This window comes from Microtus oregoni, unplaced genomic scaffold (assembly GCF_018167655.1).
Source record: "Microtus oregoni isolate MIOR12 unplaced genomic scaffold, Mior012 000017F_ref0000208, whole genome shotgun sequence".
NCBI classification, from domain to species: Eukaryota; Metazoa; Chordata; class Mammalia; order Rodentia; family Cricetidae; genus Microtus; species Microtus oregoni.
In genome coordinates this window covers 39,830,171-39,853,165 of record NW_024543076.1, presented here as the reverse complement: position 1 = coordinate 39,853,165, position 22,995 = coordinate 39,830,171, and the positions used below count along the sequence as shown (strand labels likewise).

The 22,995-nt window shown below is 38.3% G+C and overlaps 1 protein-coding gene across 2 annotated transcripts in view; it reads right to left on the bottom strand.

Annotated features, from left to right (window-relative positions):
• Positions 1–7,284: 7,284 nt before the first annotated feature.
• Positions 7,285–22,995, bottom strand: part of Zbtb10 (zinc finger and BTB domain containing 10) — a 33,462-nt gene continuing 17,751 nt past the window's right edge. The window contains exons 3-6 of one of the 2 annotated variants that reach the window (XM_041667639.1): positions 15,399–15,497; positions 11,051–11,254; positions 10,718–10,890; positions 7,285–10,476 (exon numbers count right to left, since the gene is read on the bottom strand). In XM_041667639.1, coding sequence (XP_041523573.1) covers positions 10,171–10,476; positions 10,718–10,890; positions 11,051–11,254; positions 15,399–15,497 — 782 coding nt within the window. In that variant the 3' untranslated portion in view covers positions 7,285–10,170. The remainder of the gene's footprint in view (positions 10,477–10,717; positions 10,891–11,050; positions 11,255–15,398; positions 15,498–22,995) is intronic. The other variant, XM_041667640.1, reaches the window with a different exon arrangement.

Genomic DNA, 22,995 nt, shown 5'->3' with positions numbered 1-22,995 from the left:
GGTGAAGACAGAAAATGTATGGGAGACACACTGTGCTCTAATACAAAGGAGATGCTGAAACAATTACTTCATAACTTAAAATTCATACACATAAACTTCAAAAATTCAGGCTTGCAATCCTTGCACTTGGGAGGTGCAAGCAAGGTCAGGAGTTCAAGGTCATCTTTGACTAGTTTGAGGCCTAAGATATATAAGACTCTGTCTTCAAAACAAAAATAAGACCAATAAAACAAAACAAACAAAAAACAACCTCCTCCCCTAAACTAAAACCTTCAAACTTCCAGACTTGATATCTATTCTTTCTGGGAACGCCAGCACTACTAAGACAGTGGGACTGCCCATGGTTCCATGCCAGTCACAGCTGTACAGTGAGACCCTATTCAAACAAAAGTCACATTATAAGTAACTTATGTAGATTATTTACAAAAATTATTCGTACAGACACAATGTACATACATATAAATTTAGATCAATATTTACTGATGAAAAATAACTTGTCTCTACAAGGCTAAAGAAATACAATTGTTAGCAATAGTATTCTCATAGCAAATTGTCTGGAGAGTGAAAGAATTGGGCTTCAACTAGTCACTAAATTTACCAGCTCAATGGAAGTAAAGCCGGTTCATATCTAACTGTGGCTTAATTCTGAAACCTTCCTGATCACATTTGCGAGTCAGAAACTTTGACTTTCAATTTTCTTTTCATAGTGTGCCTTAATAGATCTCACGTATCTCACCCAGAGAATGAGAGAGCCACACTCATGAAACTGTTCCTTCTTAGAGATTTTTGCTAACCTTCATCCCTGAAACAGAAAGGCCCTAAACATATGCTACCTCCTAATCATTAATCCCAGGGGAAAAATATCTTAAAATTACTATGATAAGGCTCAGTTGCATGGAAAGTTAGTTTTTAGTTTCAATTGCTTAAAACGTTTCTTTATACACAGTTAAGCTTTGGTTCCCTTGAGGGCTTGTGGTTAAAAATAAAACTGATGATCTTGTTAGGACATCTAAAATGCCAGCTGCTGGCGCTGGAGAGACATTCAGCAGGTAAGAGCACTGGCCACTCTCTCAAAGACCTGGATTGCTTTCCAGCACCCACGCAACAGCTCACAATGGTCTGTAACTCCAGTTCCAGGGCACCGGTGCCCTCTGTTGGCCTCTGTGGGCACTGAATGCACACACATACATAACACAGGCAAATCCCATAAAATAAAATAAATAAATCCCTCCCCAAAATGTTTTTGAATGTCAGATGCTCTCTAAATGAATTGTGCCAATAAAGACAGTAAGAAATGTATTTTTTTAAATGGTGTATCAAGACTGAGCGTTGGCCAGCAAAAGCCCCGGAAACCCTTGAAAAGCTCTCTCAAACCTCGTCGCCAGTTCACCCACTCTGCACACTGAACATTTCGAACAACTACATCCCTTCACACTCCTTTATTTGGCCCCACAGAATTGGCAGTGCCTGCTTGGTTCGGTGCTGTATACCTGTAATCCCAGCTATTCTGGAGACCGAGGCAGGAGGATCTAGGTTGAGGAGTTTGAGGCCACCCTGAGACCCACTACAAAGCAGAACAGAAGACCCCTGCTATTCCTTTCTGTGGTATTCGTTTTCAGTTCCACAGTGGTTAATCTCTGATTAATCCCTAACCTCTCTCCAGAGCTTAGAAAGATGTAGATGACACCATGTATTGCCATTTGGTCCGCACAGGATCCTGAGGCATCACCCTCATTTAGGCAATAGTTGCTGAGTTTCTGCTGGCTGTTGTTAAAGGTCTTACGATTTATATTTTACTCCATGGTGATGACAATGAACTGATAATTGCATGGCAAAGTCACTTTTAGAAAAACTAACCACCTTTGGCTAGGGAATGTGGCTTCGTTGCCAGATTGCTTGCTTAGTATGCACGGAGCCCCAGATTTGATTTCTAACACCCCATAAAGCCAGGCGTGTTTGTGCACAGCTGTATCCAGCACTAAAAGTGGAGGCAGGAGGGCCAACGTGCTCAAGGGGCAGTGTAGCAGATTCGAACCCCCCGGTGTGCCTAGCTGAGTTCACCACGAGTCTCTAACTATAATGGAAAGGACGCTGGGAAGCTCCCGTGGACCAGCAGGCGCTGTTCAGCCTCCTAAGCGCTTGCATCTTCAAGTGCCTCACCGCTTTGTCTTCAGTAATTCTTCCTCGAACCAAGTCAAGTAGAAATCTGCCTTCTTAGAGCTCACCCAGTAATTCTTCCTCCCATTTCCAGAAGTCTTTATTGGAGGCCATGTTTTCTCATGCATGTAACTAGACTCAGAAAGGAGGAAGAAGGTACCATGTATTTAAGGTATGCTTGGGGCCTTAGCAGTTCATGGCACCTAGGAAATAATTCTGTTGTGTGAGAAACCCATGCTCGACTGTTCTTGTTCAGTAATAATTCAGACTTCACTTTGAGCCTGAGATTTGAATAGTTAATATGAAAAACTAGAAGTTGGGTGGTGGTAGCACATACCTTTAATCCCAGCACCTGGGAGGCAGAGGCAGGCAGATCTCTGTGAGTTCAAGAACAGCCTGGTTTACAGATTGAGTTCTGGGACAGCCAAGGCTACACAAAGAACCTGTTTCAATAAATAACAAGGAATTTTGTCGGGCAGTGGCGCACGCCTTTAATCCCAGCACTAGGGAGGCAGAGGCAGGCGGATCTCTGTGAGTTCAAGGCCAGCCTGGTCTACAAGAGACAGTTCCAGAATAGGCTCCAAAGCTACAGAGAAACCCTGTCTCGAAAAACCAAAAAATAATAATTGGTTTAATACAAATTTAATAAATTCCTTCTAGAATATATATTACAAATGATGAGAAGTTTTTTGGTTTTTTTTTTGTTTGTTTTTTTTACTTTAGTTGCATTTCAGGTCATAATTCTAGAAGAAATGAGACCTGTAATTCTAGCACTCAGGAGGCCGAGGCAGGATTGCCACCGGTCCTGGGACAGCCTGAGTTAACAGAGAATTCCAAGTCAGATGTGCTATGGTGAGATCCTGTCCTAGAGATCGATCCGATAGAATGTGACAACCATGTGAATTAGAAAGGTCCCTGTTTTCCTAAGTAAAATTCTCACCAAGCTCTGAATGAGTTTCTGAATTTGAAATATTTGTGATTTCTCTCTGGGAACCAGGCTGTCAAGACAGGGAAACACTCTGGACATCAAGCTACAGAACCATTGGATTCCTACTGAGGTCTCACTACTGAATCAATGCTGAAATAGTGTCACTCTCTTCCCACTGCAGACTTCCAACTCCAGAAAGACTTAACAATGGTGTTAGTTAAGAAGGCATGGCATTCTTCAATGTACCAAAGGGAGAAGACATACTGATCTGGAGAAAACTGGCTCTCTGCTCACAGCTATGGCTGGGTCTAGGTTGCTGGTTGGAGTGATCTCATGGCCTGAGATTCATTACCTGTTTCTTTAAAACAAGCTTGTTAGTACCTACACTAATCAGAATCCTGACTTAAAAGCAAAATATGTACGTCTGTGCACGCACACACAGATGACTGGAATTAAATACGGTATTAAAGGATGCTACACACAAAAACAGTAAAAAAAAAAAAGGGGGGGGGACAAACATCACAAAGTGAGTGTGGTGGGCACACCTGCAATCCTAGCACTATGGAGGATCACGATGAATCCCAAATAGCTTGAACTTGCAGACTAGCGACGGCTGCATAGCAAGACCTGGTCTCACAAAGTTTTTAAGTGCTGGGAGTTGACTGCAGAAAGAGATGACTCCACTAAGTTGTCTCTTTCGTATGGACCACAGCATTCGTGGTCATCAAAAACACTGGCATAGAGAGGGACGCTAAGCTTCATCGTAACTTTCCCTTGTTATGTCTCTCATAGGATTAACTAAGAACGACAGGCTCCAATATTCCTGTTCACAAATACAGAACACTGGCAACTAGAGTATCTGGTCAAATGGTCTTGCAGCAAATGGCTAATCTTTTCAGCACTCTTAAGTGTTGAAGATAGTGTATCATGAATGTTGTCTGCTGTAGGTTAGGTTTGGTCCCTTCCTATTGGAGCATGGTCGTCTGCTTGTAGGAAAAGGGGCCTGAAGGCTCAAACTGTCGCCGTATTTCACAACTGGCAACACATCCAAGGGAACAGTTTGACAGATACTGAAATGAGGTTTCAGGAGTTCTGGGCCCCCAAACTCTACAATGTCACTGGAATACTCTCTGAACCCGTTCCTGTTGTCTTGAAACTGTTTCATATTGTTCTAGTAACTGTTGTGGTGTGCCAGAATATCAGTCCTGTCCCTCACTGAGACCTAACAGCTAAATTAGACTTGAAAGGTCAGTTTCATTGCTCATTAAGACTGACCATATTGTGAAGAAACTGGATTACACCTGTTGGCAGAAAAGATCTAGACATGCTGTTAGGAGCAGCGTGACAGTGAGACAGTCTTTGCCTCCATCACCCCAGGGCTGGGGTTAGACGCGTGCTTGGAGCCTAGTTTCTTGCTTTAGATACCTTCCTGTTGATTCTAGTACCTCCAGCGTATACTAACTTTAGAATGATAATTACGCCCAAGACTAAGCTCTAACACTGAAGACTTGTGTTTCAGCTGCCCTGAAGTCTGGTACTTAGATCAGGCTGGCCTCGACCTCACAGACCTTCAGGATACTGGGAATAAAGTCATGGAGCCACCATGCTAAGCTCAGTTCTAAAACCAATTAGTTATATATAAATACACTAATTTTCTTTGCCAGTTCTCAAACGTTGGGCTACCACGATTTATAGCGAAAAGCTTACACAGCATTTTTTCATAAAGCAAGGCTAATTTGTAAGTCCTCTTACAAATTATGTTAGTGTCAAAACAAGCTTCTTTAAATATCTGCATACATACAGTTTTTCATCAATTCTACTTCATGTACTAAGCAAGGAGATGAACTGTTGGCAACTACGATGCCCCAAACCTTTAAAAAGTAACAAGACAGGAATGTTTGCTAATACTGATTTAGCCAAGATGACCGTCAACTAATCTTTTATCCATCTAGAACATTCAGTGGTGGAGTCCCAACCTCCAAGCAGCCCCACTTGGAAAAGTCAAAACTGTTCATAATTTGTTCTTGGTACCACGTGGAACACACCTGACAGCTCACTGTGACATATGCTACATGCCCCCTCCTTCAAAGGAGGCAACTTGAACTCCCTTCTCTAGTAAAGTGGAGTGAAGTGGATACTCTGAGGCCCTCTTCTTCTCCTCACTCAGGAAGTTAGGTGCAGTGGACGACAGCAGCAATTCTGGCATTCCGAGGCGGGGGTTAGCCCAAACTACAGCGAGGTCCATCCAGTAAGGAGGGACGGAGGCAACTTAAACTGTGTATGCATTCTCTATATAAAAAAATTTCAAAGACTTGAAACTTGTAATCTTATATATTTACTTGCAATCAATTTGTCTAATATACAGTATATATGTGGTAGTGCTTCAGCTTTGACTCCACCCACTTCCAAGAGCATTCACAATGTGAACCACAGGGAACTTTCCATGTTCTCTAAGTCCTGAAGTCTTCTGAAAGGCAAGTATAACAATACAAATCACTGCTGTGGTAAGAGTGCCCAGCAAGGAGGACTGGAGGTAGTCTTATTTATGCACCTTCATATGAAAAACAGAAAAACCTCATCAGATTCTATAATTCGAACCTGTAAAGTCCACGTACAGAGATATTTGAATGTCCCAAGTTTACAAAGGTGTTTCCCTTACCCAATTACTCTAAATTAGCACACCTGCAAGTAAATCAGAATTAAATACCAATAAAATTCACAAAGCCAGAAGCAGTTTAGTGCTCACAAGTTTATATTTTAAGTTGATAAAGATTCTTGTGTATTTCCTAAATACACAGACAGACAGATTTTGGAGGTTTACATACATGTCTCAGGACACTTATATTAGGTAGGTAAATTACATTAAAAAAAAAAAGTTGGTCTTTGTAAAAGATCTTCCCAGAGAGCTTTCACAAACAGCAGGCAGAAGAAAGCGTTCTGTTTACAGTGTTTAAGATGCTGATTCTCCCACATCATAATGGCCTCAATCATCCCTTTCATAAGCCCCAAATTTCATTCTTAATAGTGTATTCCAAATTTAGTACCCCAATATTCTAAACTCCAGGGCTAGAAATAGAAAACATCTTTGAAAGTGTGCTTATCCCTAAAATGTTTTAAATGACCTTGTTCAAGTTCACTTGAAGCCTGGGATACAGCAGGGAAGGGACAAAATAAATAATCCTATTTCAAACCCTAAATTGATTAAGAAAACATCTGTTAGTTCAAACTGTGTAGATTAGGTACCATAGTTAAGCTTAAGGATCTGGGTGACTGAACGGCACAAAAACTGAGGCTTACATCTAGTTCTTCGGACTAAAAACCATCCTTTTCTAAAGTGAAAAGGTCAGGGCTCACTAATGACGCCAACCACAGTGAGGTGTTTAGGTCAAAGTGACGAGAGCTCCCAGAGGACCGTGTGGTAGGAAGCTTACTGGGGGCAGATAGGGTACAAAATTCCTAACGCAGCCATTTTACAGGGAGAATATAAATTTACAAAAGAGCTGTTTTATGGGGCAAATAGAGCCCCCTAAAAGAGCCAGGGCTTCCAAAGCAGACCTGATCAAACCCAGATCTGGTAAGCTGTAGTAGTTAGGCAAGTGTCTGGTATCTCTGAGCCTTTATCTGTAAAATAGAATAGCACCTACTTTAGAGTCTAGAAAAAAATAAGGCAGACAACACAAAAGTATAGGCATACGGAAAAGGCGTGGGAGCTCGAGTCAGGAATCCTCTTCTGCTATCTGCTCAGAGAAGGGTAAGGTCTCAGGCTTGTCACTGCCTTCCATGTTTACACTAGAGCCAGCCTTGGGCCCTTTCAAAGTCCCAATCCTTTAACTTCCTTTCTACTAGCTTTCATTAATTTTGTTCTTGGCTCACGTCTAAACTACTTAGTGTGCTTGAGTAATCTGTGAACGGCAATAATTAGCTCGCTTTTCATCAGGATGACTCAACCTAAGCCAGATAGTGTTTTTTGCCCCCAAAGTAAAAACTACTGGTTACTGTCCTGTTTCCCCTTCCAATACTGCACACCCTCAAGATCCTGATCACTAGGGCACTAAAATTTAGCAGCTTGTATAGGAAATAATAACCATGACAAATGAAGGACCATATGGGAAGTGTGTCTGGGAGAAATAACACATGATCTGAATTTATGACATGGTATTGCCACTGTGGAATATGAAAGTGTATGCTCTTCCCCTTCATTAAAATTAAAAACTCTAAAAATATTTTATTTAAAATATAAATTACAAGAAAAACTTCACCAAATGTACAACATAACTGTCAGACTTCCAGACAAAATCATGAGTATCCAATCCATTACCTTTCTGAGACCAATCAAAAGTTCTTAAGCAATTTATCAACTTCCTGAAGTTGTATTGTCAGAAAAGGAATATACTTAAAAAAATAGAAACGTCCAGTAGTATACCTTAGTACTAAAACTATTTTTTAAAAAAGATCTCAAAGGGAAAAAGGCGATCCCTCAAGACCATGAAACAAAATAACTTAGGCAGTCAGCAAGTAGAAAAATCTGTCAATTCTGTTCTGGTAAAGTGTTTACTTCAAAGAAACTTATATAGGCTGAGGCAAATATATATTCAAGAGTATAAACATTTTTTCCTTTGGATTACCTAAAAACAAACTTTTTAAAGTATATTTCAGATGACTAAAAATATAGCCAAATCTGTCACAACACGACATAAAAGGCAATGGACAATTATAGAATATTTTAAATTAACAGTAATAAGTCATCTACATCAAACCTGTTTCCAACTAAAATCAAAACAAAAGCACAACAACCCCGTAGTGTACCAAATGTGTATTTCAATTTACTGTATGCAATCTAACAAAAATTTGGTCATAATTTACCAGATATACATAAATGATTTAAGTAATAAAAGAAATTCTGTTTCAAGATAAGGTCATATCTCGAGTAAAATAAAGTACATTAAGGATGTAAAACCAAGTCCAGTTTCTATGCAATAAGTGAACTACTGTCTAATAAAGCAGATTTAGGTGATTTTTTAAATATATATATTTGCTCTTTAATATATATTTATAATATAGACAGATCTACCAATTGTAAACTATGGTTTATTTTAAAGGAAGGGGATAAATGGGATGAAAGAAATCTTTATACTATACTTACATATTCACAAAGCAGAACATTTTACGTTTAAAATACTTTTTCATTCATAATATTTCTGCCCAACTATGTCTACTTTGGACTTTACTAGAGTTACATTTTACTCATTTGTTTCAAACACTGAGAATAAGGTGTACTCTTCATTTTAAACAAAACTCAAACCTGAACTAGTCTTCTGCCAGGCTCTCAGGTGTGCAGAGACTACCATACAGTTGAGGGCCATGGGGGCATCTCACAATGGAACACTAACATTTCATCTCTCATCTAGCCACACAGAAAGTCACTGACCAGTATCAAACCATCATTCTACTGAAATCAGAGGCAATGATCAAGTTTGTCTCTTTAAATGGAAATCAACTTTTCAACTTTGACCAGACGGAGCACCAAAAAGATTGTGTCTGTCAAAGAGGCTCTGTGGTTTCTTCCACACAACTGGCCCACTTTAGTTACTTGATATAAAATAGGAAAATATACTCAATTTGTATTCAAAAGAAAGTTGAAAATATGCTGTCTCTCACTCTTCTCTAGTATACAATATGCTCTTGATCCATGTCGTCATGTTAGCACGTAGAAGGCTGCTCAAGTTCCACTGTCAGCCAGTTCATGTCACCAGACAAAATAAATCTAACAATTTCAACTCAATGAATCACTCTCTGACTCCTAAAGAATTTAGATAATGGAACAATAAAGGCTCTCAACATTTTATTTGTAAGATTTCTGCAGTTTGTTGAATCATGGTGACTATAAAGATTTCATCAAGGTATGGTGACTTTAAGGAATGGAAAAACAAATTAACAGCCACAATTTATATCACTCAATATCCCGGTAAGCATGAAACAAAAGAGAATGCACATTTTGGGTTAATTTTAATGATTTTAAAAAAAGGGCACAGGGGGAGAAAACCCTGATATTTCACTTATTTTGCATAACAAGCTAACCAAACTGGACATGGATGATAAATTATAAAACAAATAATTTTATGTGTTTTTCTATGACTTTTCTTCAATTAGACTTCTGTATTTCAAATAAGGCTGAGGTATAGTACACTGGCAAAATTTAAGAGGCAAACAAGAATAGTGCCAAAGTAACAGATACCCAAAACCAAAAACTATGTCAGAAAACATTATATAGTAACCATTTATCGAATTAGAGCAGCAGGAGAAAGTCACTTCTAAGTCATCATCATTTTAGTGGTTTGTCAGCTTCACCATGGCAACGTCGTAACATCATTCTTCATTTGTGCAGTGGGAAAATTCATGTCAAAGTGGAAGGAAGGAAGGGGAGTCAGTTCATTCCAATAAATTACCTCTCCAGTTCTTATAAACATGCCTATCAGCACAGAATTCAGAAATAATATCTAAGACTAGAAGAGACTTGGTTTAAGTTATAAAGCAAATAAAATGAAAAAAATACAAGAAAATAGAACCAATGGGGTTGAAAAAGCCCCTCACTGAAAATCTCTATTAAAAAAAATAAAATTAATAAAATAAAAATAGAAACAAAACTCTACTAGTACAAACTAGCCTGAGTGGTTTGATTGACAGAGTGATTGGGTCAACTGTCACTGTACTTCCACAAATGGATTTTCTTCATTCATGTTACAGTAGTACATGAATGTAACCTCTAGAAAGGACAAGTACTATATTTTCATAGAACCCAAATAGTTAACTGTATATCCTATAAATAAAAAATATTTTACTTTGATAACTGACTGAATGTGGGGACTCCATGTATCCAACCACATGGTTGTTTGCTGTACAGTCCTGTGCAAATATAAAAAAAAATTTTTTTTTTTGCTATAAGGCTTTAACCCTACAGTTTTTCACAGCAACGTAACTACCATCCAGCATGTACCATATTTTGCAAGCCTTCAAGTTCAACAATCCAAATTGTCGATTCATAGTATGTCCAAATGCAGCATTCTTGAGGAATATAGTAAGGTCAGTTAAGCATCCAGAGACATACAGACATCTCCCGATTCATCCCATCGAGACGCATCATTCTGGTCTTCTCCATTCTCAGCCAGCTCTTCATCAGGCTCTCCTCCTTCATTCTCCTCGTACTCTTCATCCCGAGGGAACTCTGCATCCTGTCCCTGATCTACACCTTCTTGCCCTCCTGGCTGTGACTTATCTGCACAGTCCATACAGACTCCATAGCGTCGAGATCCATGTCTTATTCCAACACTGGCTGCTAACATGAAGATCTTCTTACACACCATGCATTTGTATTTCTTATCCTTTTTATGCACCTAATTGGGAGAAAAACCCAAAATAAGGATAGTACAGATAAAGACCACATTTGAGCCATTCAAATTAAGCCATACATTTAATAATAAAAGGATAGCTAATGGATAAATACTTTCTAGAGGAAGGACAGTATCAGCTCAAAAATAAATGTTTAAAGCAACTTAGCCATTCTTCCTTAAACTTGCGAATAAAATGCTAGAAACATCCGTTGCCATAAAAGCCCTCATCTTCATGATCACTCACCAGGGAATGTCTTTTTACATGTTCTCTTCTAGTAAACAGCTTCCCACAAATGTCACAGCTAAACGATCTCACTCCAGTATGAATGAGCAAGTGTCTTTTTAGTGTTCGTCTGTATTTGGCTACATAGGTACAGTGAGGGCATTTTAACTTGTTCATGATTAGAGATGAGTCACCTTAAAGGAAGAAAAACAGTACTGTTTAATATATATACCTTTAAACAGAAACCTTATATCAATACTTCTATGCTTAGCCATAAAAACAGCAACTGTTAACACAGCTACTATTTATTTTTTAAAGCTCAGAATGTGGAAGCTTTTAAATATTAAAAATTACCATTTTGTATTTGTTGATAATACTTGCCATTTTCCCACGTTTCTTGTTTGGGCCAAGATTCTGGCAATAATCCATACTTGAAATCATTTGAAGCACCTGGTAACAATCCATATTTGAAATCATTTGAAGTACTTGGTAGCAATCCATACTTGAAATCATTTGAAGTGCTAGGCATCACACCATACTTGAAGTCATGGGATGCTCCTAGAGCAATTGGAAAGGGATATTGAGGAAATGGTTAGGGGAAGTCTGTTATCCCTTAATTAGAGCCCAAGAAAATAAAACACAATTATAAGAACATGATAAGCTTTCTAATAGACACTAAAACTCCATGTGCTGACTCATTCACACCTGTGAGACAGGCCAGGAGTTCAGGGCCAAACTTGGATACACTGTGAATTTGGAGTTAGATATGGTCACATAGAAGATCCTGTCCTAAAACCTATCCGATTCCCTCACCCCGTCTTCACTCCAAAACCTAAATAAAAACAGGTCTTGGATTCAATTCCCATTCTAAAACAATATAAATAAAATTCTTGAACCTCCAAAAATGCGAGCTTACTAACAACAAAAGCCTAGTCCTATAAAAACCCGACAAACACAGAGTCAAGAATTATCTCTTTTTGGATTCAATTACATTTTAAATATATACATACAATTTATTGGGTCAAAGAATTTCTTCTGTATACAGAATCATCAGTTTGAGACTCGATCCAACCAACCATCAATTCTAACATGCAGATTCTTTTTCAGTGGTTGCCAACTTGCTACCCAGTTCCCACTCAGTCACAGCATTTCCCCTCTGAGGCGTGGTATTATGCAGTCCAGGCTGGCCAGCCTTGAACTAAGCAACCTCCTGCCTTCACTTCCCAAATGCACCACCATACCTGTCAGCAATTGTTTATAAGACAATAAAACCACAATGCTTGGGGGGCTGAGGCAAAGCCAGACTAATAAGAGAAAGACCCTGTTTCAAAAATAAGATCAAACCCAACACACTAATTTAGAGCCTGTCAGGCCGCGAGAATCAAGGGCTACCCATCTAACTCACTTTCAATGCCAGATCAAAGACTAATACGATGGAGCCTTTCCTTCCAAACACCTCTCTGGGCTGCTCCATTCCAACATAAGGACCTCTGGGAGGTTTCTCCATGTGTGGTAAATAGACACTTTTAATTCTGACTTCCCTGAAACATTCCTTTTTAATATAGATAGACAGGCACAGAACATGTAGTAATAACACAGGCAGAACATCTCTAACCTAAAAACCCACACAACCTCAAATGCTCACAAATCTAGAATGCTTTTAGAACATCGTATGCTCAGAAAACTTTCAGACAGGATGCTGGAGAGATGGCTCAGTGGTTAAGTGCACTGACTGTTCTTCCAGAGGACCCAGGTTCAATTCCCAGTACTCACATGGCAGCTCATAACTGTCTGTAACTCCAGGTCTTAGGGATCTGACACCTTCACACCAACAAACCAATGCACGTAAAATAAAGTTAAAATTAAAAAAAAAAAACAACAAAAAAAAACAACTTTCAGACCTTGGACATTGTCAAGCTTTTAGATGAGAGATGTCAACCTATCCGTAAAGGCCATGTATCAAAATATTTCAAAATTCAAAAGACTCCAACATTTTAAAAACATCTGGTCCCAAGCACTTTGCTAATAAAATTTCCCATTTACATATTGTACTGTTAAAAATTAGAGTAAAAATTTCAGGCAGTGGTGGTGCACGCCTTTAACCCCAGCACTCAGGAGGCAGAGGCGGGTGGATCTCTGTGAGTTTAAGGCCAGGCTAGTCTACAAAGCGAGTTCCAGGACCGGGACCAAAGTTACAAAAAACTAGAGCAAATTTATTTTCTTTGGTAAAAGAATATAGAAGGAAGTTAAAAAAAAAACCTTCGTGGGATGATTTTTTAAAATGTACTACATTACCATTATATAGCTTTATACACACACACAGGGAGAGAGAGGGAGGGGAGAGAGGGAGGGAGAAAAAGAAAGAGAGAGAGAGAGAGAGAGAGAGAGAGAGTGTGTGAGTGAGTTCCTGGACAGCCAAGGCCATATAGAGAAACCCTGTCTTGAAAATCACCAACCAACAAACAAACAAAACAAAGAATACCCCTCTGGGGCTATAAATACAATGCTGTTGATCTCCCAAGTGGGACGTGGGACAGGGAGGGGAATGGAATGGCAGCCTGAGGCAGTCAACTTTTCAATTTCTACTTTCCCATTTCTAAACTGAGCTGGGGCTTTATGATTCCTATTTCTTACCCATGTACAAAACAAATTACAGTTGCTCTCTAGGACAGCAAGACCTGTCTTACTTTTGTGCTTCTAGTGTTTAACATAAATGACCTTTACCTATTTGTTGAATAAATATTTTAGAAAGAGAACATGAACTTGATATTTTTAACGTGTTCAATATACTTCAAAAGTTGACCTCAGAAATCATATTAGATCTGCTAAAATTCAAATAAATAACGCTGACTATATATAGACAAAAAATATTTAACAAACTGACAATGCAAGATTAGAATTAAATTTAAAAAAACCACACACTTCCAGTTCCATGCTTCTCTGTATATACCATTCATTACTAACAGTCAGAAATACACACTTAGGGAGACTACGCAGTGGACTAAGGCCCTTGCCTCCAAGCACTATCAATTGACCGGTTCCCTGGGACCCACATGGTAGACAAAGTCAGTTCCCAGTTGTCTTCTGACTTTAGTGTCACATCGTGTACACACAAATAAATCAAAGTATTTTTAAAAACATTAAAAAATATTTACAATTCAAATTAAGAAACCCACACTCCAAATTTCAGAGAAGTCTTCTAATTCTTAATATTAGGAAAGATAACTTGTAGAAATTATGAGAAGCTGTAATTCAACATACCTAAGAGTTAATAAGGTCTATTTCAAACAAATACTTAATGTTAACTAATATCTTTGGTATATCATTCCATAGATTAAGGAGAAAACAGTTGAGATCAAACTCATCAAAAGAGCAACCTATGACAAACAACTCTGGAATCCAAAAGAGCCAGCTTGATTAGCATCTGCCAGACCAAAATCCCAATATTTAGGGAAATAACCCTAAATCAAAGACTTACTCTTAAAAATTAAAACAAAATGGCTCATTTTCCACAGAAAGCTGTTTGTGTGTTGTTTTACAGTTTTACATTCTTGAACCCAATTTCTAAACCAAAAAATTGGGTTCTATTAAATACTCTTAAGACAATAGTAATTCTCCATACAATCAATAAATAAGTAATTTATTTAAAAGATCTTCAAAATTCTCTATTGCTCAAAAAAAAAAAAAAAAATCCAAAGGCATGCTGGGCACTTGGGGATAGGGTCAGGAAGATCTGAGTTCCAGGCCAGCCAGGGCTACAGAGTGTGACCTGACTCAAGCAAACGAAAACAAAAAGGTGTCCCTCAAAAGTACAGGGCGTGGCCGGCATATTCAAGGCCCTGTGTTTGATCTCCAGCACCTGAAAGGGAGTGGCAGGAGCCAATAACTTTTGCAAGCAGTGCCATCTGGTCTTCCACCATTAATTTTAAAAAGTTCAAATATGAAGTTGAATTTACATCTATATTTCACCTTTAGATGTTAGTATTTTGCCCACATTTTATCCGCTATTGTAACAGGTACTTTTTGCTTTATGCCTAAATACAATATATATATACTATACACAAATAAAAATGTGTGTGTACATATATATGTACACACACATATACATTCTTCTACAAAACCAGATGTATACAAATTTTAAACTGAATACTGCTAACAAATACATAGCCACATTTCCAACTTCTTCCTAAAAGGGCAAAAGCCCTTGATCCGATCAAGACCGTACTGTATTGAGTTCAGTCTCCTTTCAGCTAGTGGTTCCTCTGTATGTCTTTCTTTCCAGCCATTAGGGATTGAACTGCTTGCTGTGTTTTTAAATTTTCTCCTCACAGATAAGATTCAGGTTAAACATTGTTCAAAAATACTTCCTAGGTTGCTGTGTACCCAAAAGTGTATCACATCAATAGGTTCATACCATTTCATTAAGTTGTTTTCAATGACAGTCATTCTAAACAGTCGGTTATATTAATGCTCCTCAGATCTCGTTAGTGTATCCATACCTCTTCCTTCTTGGTATCAATTTGTATTTACCAAGTTCCTAAAGTCATCACAACCGTAACTAATCTCAGACTGGTCTCTAAGTGGAAGCAACTACACACAAGCAGCAAAGAACCTACGGTAGACTTCAGTAACCATGTACACTAGCACTCCACAGCCTTCAGGTCCTTAGATATGTTCTTGCTAAAAATCTTACTGTACCTACCAGCATCACCTGCATCTTGACCACTGCAGGCTTCTGCCAATAAATTTGAATTCACGGTCCTATCGCCATCAGACCCTGAGAGTAGTGCACCGTCCAAATCTGAAAATGATACAAGAAGTTTATTTACAACCATGGCATAACAATTCACCCAAGAACAGTAGTTTCTTTCTAGACCTCTTTTGTTTATGATGCAGGCCAGTTAAGAGGCCTTCCAGTATTGTTTATCCACTACATGAGCAATCCTAAGCCAGAGAGGCATAGCTACAGCAGTACAAACAAATGTAAACTCCAGGTGAAACAAAGACCCGAACTTTCCTACTGTTGAAAATGAACACCCTCCAAATACTTGTTAAATAGACGTAACACTCTATGTACCTAATGTGTGCCAAGAGTATGAACTTGCAGAGTCTCTCCTTTTACCATGAGTTCCAGGACTTAAATTCAGGATGCCAGACCTGCGTAGCAATCTCTTACAAGTCTTCTCACCAGTCCTGTTATTTCTGACTTTCCGTTAATTGTGAAAACTGTACTAATAATGTGAAAATACTTTTAATTAAATGTTTTTTGTGATGCTGAATGTTCAACCAGGGCTCTGTAGGTCCTAAACATCCTAGGTAATACTACCTTCTTTACAATGTCATCATGTAAGATGAGACAGAACATACTAAAAACAATGACAACATCATTTTACTTTTTGTATGAATATAATGCCTGAACGCATGTATGTGCACTATGTTTGTGCCCATTTGAGCTCCTGGAACTGGATTTACAGATAGTTGTATGCCATGATGTGGGTGTCAGATAATGAGAAACAAAGACCATGAGAAAAGGCCAAGTATATGAAAGGGCCCCTGAATTATTTTTATCCCATTCACAAAGTATTTATAACACTATTAGGATAATACTTGGATTAACAGGGCAAGTGGAAAGAAGGAAGGCTTGTGTTGGGAATCAAAGAATGAGGGAATGTTTTATGAAATGTGACTATAACATGGAAGAGTGAGAAACTGAGTAAGAATTATTTTAGGGGGTAAAAGTAACATCTTTAAACGCTGCCAGAAGTCACTGAAAGATGTCAAGGATACTCAACATATATCAACAATGAGAAGAATATTTTTAAGAATCCAGAACTTGCGGGTGGAAAGAAGGCTCAGCAGTTAAGAGTACTGGCTGCTCTTTCAGGAGTCCTGAGTTTAATACCCAGAAAACACCTGGTGGCTCACAACCACCTATAATGGGATCCCATGCCCTCTTCTGTCATGCAAATGGAGCATCATGCACATAATACATAAAATAAAATCTCTAAAAAGAAGACTCTAGAACTCCAGGTAGGAGTATTCAAGAGAACAGTGCTGAGTGTGCTAGGCTTGAACCAGTAATTCCAAATCCTTGAGAGATGAAGACAGGAAAACTGACCTGAGTTTGTGAAAACTGATAACACAATTTCAAAATCCCAGGACCTACATGAAATGTGCAGTGAGTGTGTCTGCAACGCAGTAACCCAGCACTGTTTTGGCACCGAGAAGATTGTTGGGCATTGCTAGCCAGGTTCAATGACAGATCCTGTCTCTCAGGGGACAAATGAGCAGGACACAGCACCCTCAATACCAACTCTCGAAAAGAACAGGGTATAAACTGACAGCATAAAAAAATTTAAAAATAGTAAAATTCCATTGTACAAAACCTCTTAAGAGACTATGATCTATACAAGTTTCATTTTCATATAAACATATCCATAATTTATTACCATGGCATATAAAAAAGTATGCAGTTACTTAAAAGTCCTTTATTTATCATAACGAAAACGGGTATTTTTCTTTCTCTTTCCTATTCAGTAATTTCATTTACAACACAAACGTTGTAAATGCTAATTTCTTAGCATCCTACAAACTTGTTTTCCTTCACCCAAACTCACTGATTCAAGAGACTGACTGCCCTGTCTTGTTTATACTGGGCTCCACATAGTTTCTTCTTCTCACTATTCAAAGACATGTTTCTGTCAACAAATAGTCCTCAATACACTCTAGTTTCCTCAATACACTCTAATTCTAATTAAAAAGATCAAACCTCTACCTGAGAAACCTCCGCTGCCCAAGTCATAAAACAAATTTCACAACTCACTATCTGGCATACAAATATATAATATAGCCCTAAGCCTAACTCACCTCTCGTCCACTCACTTTGTCTTCTATCCTCTTGTCCTTGCACACTCCAGCTTCTTGCTACCCTGCCATGAATATCTTTGTTCCTCTCCTGACAAATTCCCCTACAACACCACACCAACTCTCACTGCATTCTCTCCCAAATCTTTTCTGGTCTGTCAGCCCACCTCCCATACTGGAACCTTTCTCAGGATTCCTAAGCACCCAATAGATCATGAATTACTACTTACAAATTAGTTTTAGGTAAGATATTCTTAGTCTTAACCTCTAAAATGTGCTTGGTATCTTGAGATGTAAATTTTGTTTCCAGACTCTTTATGATGTGGAAAGGAATTTCCCAGAAGTATCATTTGTTATACTGTAACCTTTTTCAAAGAGTACGGCATTGAGAACAAAAATTTTCAAATACTCTGGCTGGAGTGTGATAGCTCAGTTACTTATAAACCAGTGCTGATAAAATGGAGACAGGCAGATCCCTGATATTACCTTACCAGCCAATCCAGCCCACCTGGCAAAGCAGGTTCAAGGCAAGTGAGACTCACTTTAAAAACAGAAAAGGGGGTGGAAATAAGGTGGATGTGCACACCTGTCTACATGCAGACATAGATATTCAAAACAGAAAACAGCCAGGCAGTGGTGATGCATGCCTTTAACCCCAGCACTCGGGAGGCGGAGGCAGGCAGATCTCTATTGAGTTCGAGGCCAGTCTGGTCTATAGGGCAAGTTCTGGACAGCTTGGGCTGTTACACAGAGAAACTGTCTTGAAAAAAACAAAGCAGGAGAGATGCCTCAGTGGTTAAGAACAACTGGCTGCTCTACTAGAGGACCTGGATTCAATTCATCCACTTAAAGGATCATGATCATCTTCAATTTTCAGTTCTTGTCTAGCTTCCATGGGCACCAACCATGCACATAAAAAACTGACATACAGGGCTGGAGAGATGGCTCAGAGGTTAAGAGCATTGCCTGCTCTTCCAAAGGTCCTTAGTTCAATTCCCAGCAACCACATGGTGGCTCACAACCATCTGTAATGAGGTCTGGTGCCGTCTTCTGGCAAGCAGGCATACACACAGACAGAATATTGTATACATAATAAATAAATAAATATTAAAAAAAACCTGACATACATGCAAACAAAACACTCAATGCAAAAATTAAAAAGGAGATAAATTCAACAGTCTGGTCAACTTACTATATTGCTGTCAGAAGCAAATAGTATTATATAAACTTGAGTGGTAGGATGATATGATAGGTACACAAAGCCCCCAGTTTGCCTTGCATTACCAAAACACAACTACTTCTCCAAACTTAGAGGTCCACATTAATAGTATTCAAACAACTTATCGCCTGCAGCAAACAAATCACAAAAAAGCTCTCTTACGGATTAGTTCACATAAGGCTTCTTTCTTCAGCTACTAAGTTCCTATAGCTTCACCTCTGTTGCCTGGGGTTTCTTACTTGCAGGCTGTAACCACCAATACACCCAAATGAAACCGGAAAGGAAGGAAACCAGAATTGAGAGTCTATATAACTCTTGCACCCGAGAGGCAGGGAGTCTCAATAGCCAGAGATCATTTCCAAAATGAAAAATAAAAAATATCAAGAGCCAAATTCATGAGGGGGGGAGGGGAGATGGCAGACACTTTCACAGTTCCATCTCTTAAGTATTTAAAAATTCTTATTTAGTAAGATTTCATGGCCCAATAACTACTAAGTGAGCAGTAAACCTTCCTTTTGGGGGGTTGGAAGAGGCTCATTCTTCACAACATAATCCTTAACAATTGAAGCCCTTAAGTGTTGCCTGAACATCTAGACATATGGAGTCCAAGTCCATAAACGGAGAGGAGAATGCACATTAGTCCAACCACCCACTGGAGTACATAGGCAGTACCCTTCAACCACAACATACAGACTGCAAAGTGGTGGTCTAGGCTGAACTACATAACCAGACCTTGCCACAACAGAATCATATCTATGATAAAATTTAAGACAAAACATTAAAATATACAAAACATTTGGTTAACAAAATTAATTTTCTTTAAAAATTTGGGATCTTGGACACTTTTACATAATTTCTAAATTCTGAGCTGTTTGCTTTCCTCCTTTCCCATTAGAGAAGTTGTTCGAGCTATACTAGGGGATTCTTAAGAAACAGAACCATACCTAAAACCCACATTTCAATCAAAGCAAACTCCACAGTTCTAGACTACTCTGAACAGTTCATACAAGAGGTTCTATTACAAGGTCAAAACAGTACGAGGGCTCAGAAATGCCCAACAGAAAACTATTTTAATGGCATGTGAACTATCTCAGTGGGTAAAGGCATGACCTGCATTCAGGCTCTGTGAGTTACATAGTAGAATAGATTCTCCATAAACTGACCTTTGACTTCCACACACAAGAAAGTATATAAATACACGTGCGCATGCACACAAACGTGTTAATTTTTAAAGAATATGTATGATTTTTTAGCATTTCAGAATTTTGCAATACCCAAAGTAATAATGAACAATAATTATTACCACAAATATAGGACAGAAATGCTGACTAGCATATAATCCTAACTAAAAGTTTCCTGCAATTAGAATTACTAGTTATTTTGGATACATGCTTTATTAAGATTCCCTAAAGGTATGTACTTTGAGCACTGCTTCCTCAAAACTGTTTTCTCAGCTGGGTGATGGTGGCGCACGCCTTTAATCCCAGCAGAGGCAGGTGGATCTCTGTGAGTTCGAGACTAGCCTGGTCTACAGAGCTAGTTCCAGGACAGGCTCCAAAGCCACAGAGAAACCCTGTCTCGAAAAAGCAAAAGAACAAAACAAAAACCTGTTTTCTAAATGTCAAATTATACTCTATTTCACTAAAAGGCAATTATGTGAGGCTAGGGTCAGTGAGATGGCCCAGTGGGTAAAGATGCCAAGTCTGTTGCCCTGAGTTGGTTCCCTGGAACCCATGGGGTGGAAGGTAAGGACTAGTTCCTGCAAACTGTCCTATTTCCAAATGCATACTGTGGAAACCTTACATATGCAACATGCAAAATAAATGTAATAGAAGACACAGGTTGGGGTAGCACATGCCATTTACCAAAATGCTCCAGAAGCTGAGGCAAGGGGATCACAAGTTCAAGGTCTTCATGAACTATACACAAAGTTCAATGAAGGCCAGGACATTACTATTAGCCTGTGCCAGATATTACAAATAAAAATTTAAGGCCTAAATGCGTATTTCATTAAGTAAAGCTCTTCAAAGAAAACCAGCCCACAAATCACAATCCCAGAGAATCTAGACAACATTGAGGACCCTAAGAGAGACATACATAGATCCAATCTACATAGAAGTAGAAAAAGACAAATCTCTTGAGTAAATTGGGAGCATGGGGACCTTGGGAAAGGGTTGAGGGGGAGGGGAGAGAGGCAGGGAGGGGAGCAGAGAAAATGTAGAGCTCAATAAAAAAATCAATAAAAAAATAAGTAAAGCTCTTGCCTTGCATTCACAGCGCCCTGTGTTTAAAACACAATATTGAAAAATAAACTAGTAACTAAATTTTAAATCTTATAATTTACCCAATTTGGTTAGAATTTAATTTCCCAGTAACAAATCAGTTAAAAAAATTAAAAATCATTAGAACTCTTTTGATTGGCAAGTTTTCAGTTTAGTCTATAAATCCAATACGAAAGGACAAAATTTTAAAATCCTTGATTCTCCTTCATGAATTTCTGTGTTTAGATATGTCTTTTGATTAGGACAATTCAGTTAAGTCAAACAAGATATGCTACTTTAAAGAATCAAAATGTAAGACTCAATATAACCTCCAGAAAATGTTCGGAGATGCAATACCAGCTTCAACATTACAACGGGACAAGAAGACACATTCTTAGAGCTGCAGTTACAAACTGTAGACTTACGACCTGGGCGAAGTCACGTTCCCTTTACAGGTTTCACAAGTCTAAATGTGCCAAGCATTGATTTTTAGATTTCAAAATATTCACTAGCACTTTTCAGATATTTGTAATAGGAGATTTAAATTCATGCAAAAACATTTCACTATTTTTTCATTATTTATTATATAGAAGTTTATGAACAAATTTTCAGGTTCAGAATGAATTTTTTTAAAGATCTTAGCATGAGACATGAACCTGAAGAATCCTTTTACTACGGAATAATCTTAGGAAAGACCTTCACCTTAATAAACACACAGATTTGTTTTGTTGGTAAGAACTTCCTTACAAATTCCAATTCTCTATATTCAAAACAGGAGAAGGAATGGCACTTAAATTAAACATGAGTTCAGAAGTATTTAAATTTCTAATCCAATTAAAGGGTTTAAAACTATGTCCAAATTACACTAAAAAAACAGAATAAGGGTATTCCAGAAGTTAATTTTGGCTCAATATAATGGCAACTTCCATTAACACTTATCATATACACAGGCTGCTTAAGGTCATGTTTGTCAGCATTCAAGCAGGCCACGCTATGTAAACCAATTATCTAACGTTTGGCAAAAAAGCACACAGCACTGGAAAACTGTTATAAATAACTTCATGACCATGGTAGATAACTGTGCATGTATGCTTGTTGTTTAATTTCCATGTGCTCTTGTAAGAAAATAGAATGCATTTTTAAATAATAAAGATACTCACAACCAAACCACAGAGAAACCCTGTCTCGAAAAACAAAAACAAAACAAAAAAAGATACTCACAATCTTAACCAAGTCAATCATACCAATCCCACTCATGAAATGGGGAGTCAGTTTTAATGACTAACTGAATCTGGGCTCTTACTCCATCATCAGTTGACATGCAGCTCATCACCATGAAACCAAATTTGTGACTGAAGCCAAGTTCAGGCACCAAAGCGCTATAAATGATGCAAAAGCATGACATTTATCATTTTTAGGATGAGATAAACTGACACATTAAACTGCCAGCAGTTTTTGGTGCTTGCTAAAATAATTGCTAACAGTGTTGAGACTTTACAAAGTATTTTCATCATGGGTCAATACTGTTGTTTTTGTTTTCTTTTTTCTGTTCTTTTAAAGTCATTCCAATTTTATGTGATAGTTTCTCTGTTTTTTTTGTTTGTTTGTTTCTTTGTTTTTGTTTTTTGAGACAGGTTTCTCTGTAGCTAAAGCCTGTCCTGGAACTGAACTCAAAAGATCAGCCTGCCTTTGACTCCTGAGTGCTGGGACTAAAGGCATACGCCACCATTGCTAGGCTTTATAAGACCAAGATTTGCTCTAATTAGTTCTGCCATCACCCAAAATACCTGCTTGTTTCCCAAAAAATTTTTTATTATATTCATGTTTCAGTGGTTTAGGGTGTGTGTGTGTGTGTGTGTGAATATACACTTTTTAAAAACACTCTAGCTACTACCACGTAGGAATACATTACCATTTTTGAACTGTCAGGACTTCTGTATTAAGTCAATACTCAA